A 2,587-nucleotide genomic window follows, 5' to 3' on the forward strand; every position below is an offset into this window, starting at 1 on the left:
GGGGGGGGGGGGGGGGGTCTTTCTCAAGCCCCTGTAGTTACAATAGGGTTACAGTAGGGTGATAAAATGACAAAGAAGTTTTAATAATAAATAATAATAATACATACTTCATTGATCCCACAAGAGGAAATTACAATTTACACACTGTACACAATGTACACAGAACTCTGGTAACAACAACAACAACAACAAAGGTGCACAACAAACCGCACACAGGGTGCGGTGCATTCAGGGTCCCGACTGCTGAAATGAGACATGGACCTGGGAATTAAAGGTTAAAGAGCGTTTGCATTTGATTACGTTCTCACTCACTGGACCAACGTCCATGATATTTGTCCTCATTACTCACTTTATTACATTAATACATGAAATCAGGCTCCAGCTTTGAGAAATACTCCCGGGAAACTACAGAGGTTTTCTCTCTTGTTAAATTAAGGATTTGTTTTTTCTTGGGTTAGGACTACATTTACAATGTCAGTGAGTTAATATGTTATTATGTTCATATTTTATAATCATAGTTAATATTTAATCCCGATCTATTGCACTGGTCACTTTTGCATGGTTACACTAGTGAGACTAGTATCTCACCTTATCATGGTCATCACATTTCTCACGGATTTTACGTGTGTGTTTATGTGTTTGTTGTGTTATCGTTGTCTTGCTACTGGATTCCTAAAATTCTATCTCTCCATCTCTCTATCCATCTCTCTATCTCTCTATCTTGACTGAGACGACCGAGCGTCTCAGTCGACAGCAGAGATGTTTCATGAGGACCGGTCTGATGGTCTGGTCTCTGATGCCGTAGATGAGAGAACTCAGACACCTGGGGAAGATGAATATAGAAACATACATCACATTCTGGGCACGCACAAACACGATCCTCGGCACGACTCTGGCCATAGCTGTGAGTAAGGGGTTGAAGATGGTGGAGGAGAGGCTGAGGCCCAGCTGGCCCAGGTGCAGCAGCAGGGTGTTACGAGCCTTTCGGGCTGAAGCTTTGTCCGTGGAGGCGGACCTGGCTGCTATCATCACACCGATGTAGGAGGAGGTGACCGCCACCCCCGCTGACACAAAGAGAACACAAGTGTACGCTTTGTTATAATTATCAGACATCGGGCCCAGGAACATGGATATGCTAGAGCAATAATCTCTCATCTGCAGGCTCTCTAGGTCTTTAAATGGGAAATCTAACAGGAGAATGACTTGTGTGAGGACATTTAGAGAACTGAAGACCCAAACCCCAACGATGGCCACCTCTGTGTTCCTGATGGTGACGAGGGTGGAGTGCCTCAGTGGGTAGCACACAGCTACGTATCTCTCCAGAGACATCACCACCAGTGTGAGAGGAGAGATCTCATTAGTGAGACCAGAAAGCATGGTGAGAACTCCACATGAAGGATACGTCAGCCTTAGTCCAAGAGCAGCCAGTATGTAAAGTATCTGGCTCAGAGACATCTGCACAGTGTCTGCAAAAAGGAGGTTAAACAGCAGAATGTAACGGGAAGTCTCACAAAACACAGTTTTACTCCTCAAGGTGAACAACATGGTCCCGTTAATGAAGAGAAACACACAGCACGGCACGGTGGTCATAGTGGAAAATATCAACCTTTCCAGTAAGCTCTGATACTGCTGCTCAGCACTGACATTGGTCACAGACTGGTTTGCATAAGACATGTTTGCAAAGCAATTAAGACACCTGTTGAGCACAATGAATTTCTTCCAGATTGTATTACCACGACAACTAAGATCCAGCGTCAGCAGACATGCCTGTTGAGTTCAGATGAGAAATCTAAAATCGTCCAGGTCCAGGTAGCAGGTCTAGGGTCTGTGCTTGCTTCCATGTGAGCAGAGCTGGTCTGTGAGGCAGGTTAACTCTTATATCCTGTCTGTGAGCTCTGTCTTCACACCCGTTACATGCAACACATCACATGTCCGTAAGCCGTCAGGATTAAGTCATATCTCACAAGCACGATCAAATATGCTCCGCAACAGATTATATCATTTCTCAAGGGCAGATATCACTCTTTATGCACTAATTCAACAACTGAAAGCATAAAACTTAACACAGCGTTAGGGTTAGGATGGCACCTGCATGTATAAAACCAAGCAGCAGGCTCAGAAAGCAGCCCCCACGCACCTGTAGGAGGAGAGGGCACACACACTCTCAGGAAACTGACTTTTGACATGTTGGGGGTGGGAACCAAGAAGGCCTGGCCCTCTTCTGATTGGTCAGTTTCAAAGTGGTCCCACCCAAGGACCTCCCTAGTCTTCCTTGATTGACAGCTATAATTCAGGAAACTCTGAGTTGTTGTACTGACCGACAGTTTTCCTTAAAATGCCCTCAACTGTATGTCATGTCTTCACCTGTCCTGTCAAATAAAGCTAAAAAATGCCCAAAACAATAATCTAAAGAGAAACAACCCAAAACAGGATTTTCCCTCTGGAGACCGAGGTTCACGTCCCGTTCTTGTCCCGCGTGTCATAGAAGCAACATTTTATAATCCCACCCACAATCTTTTCCTAAACTTAACTGTCCTGTTCTTGTACTGGCTGTACCCCACAAACAATCTTTTCCTAAACCTAACTG

General features: G+C 44.8%; 1 protein-coding gene across 1 annotated transcript; it reads right to left on the reverse strand.

Moving 5' to 3' along the window:
* Positions 1 to 708: 708 nt before the first annotated feature.
* On the reverse strand, positions 709 to 1,763 carry LOC117956036 (odorant receptor 131-2-like). The gene has a single exon (XM_034890879.1). The coding sequence runs from the start codon at positions 1,672 to 1,674 to the stop codon at positions 709 to 711; it is 966 nt and encodes a 321-aa protein (XP_034746770.1). The 5' UTR covers positions 1,675 to 1,763.
* Positions 1,764 to 2,587: the final 824 nt, after the last annotated feature.

This window comes from Etheostoma cragini, chromosome 13 (assembly GCF_013103735.1).
Source record: "Etheostoma cragini isolate CJK2018 chromosome 13, CSU_Ecrag_1.0, whole genome shotgun sequence".
Lineage (NCBI taxonomy): Eukaryota > Metazoa > Chordata > Actinopteri > Perciformes > Percidae > Etheostoma > Etheostoma cragini.

Coding starts and splice junctions, on each gene's coding strand:
- LOC117956036 (XM_034890879.1), bottom strand. CDS start 1,674: ATGTCTTATGCAAACCAGTCTGTGACCAATGTCAGTGCTGAGCAGCAG.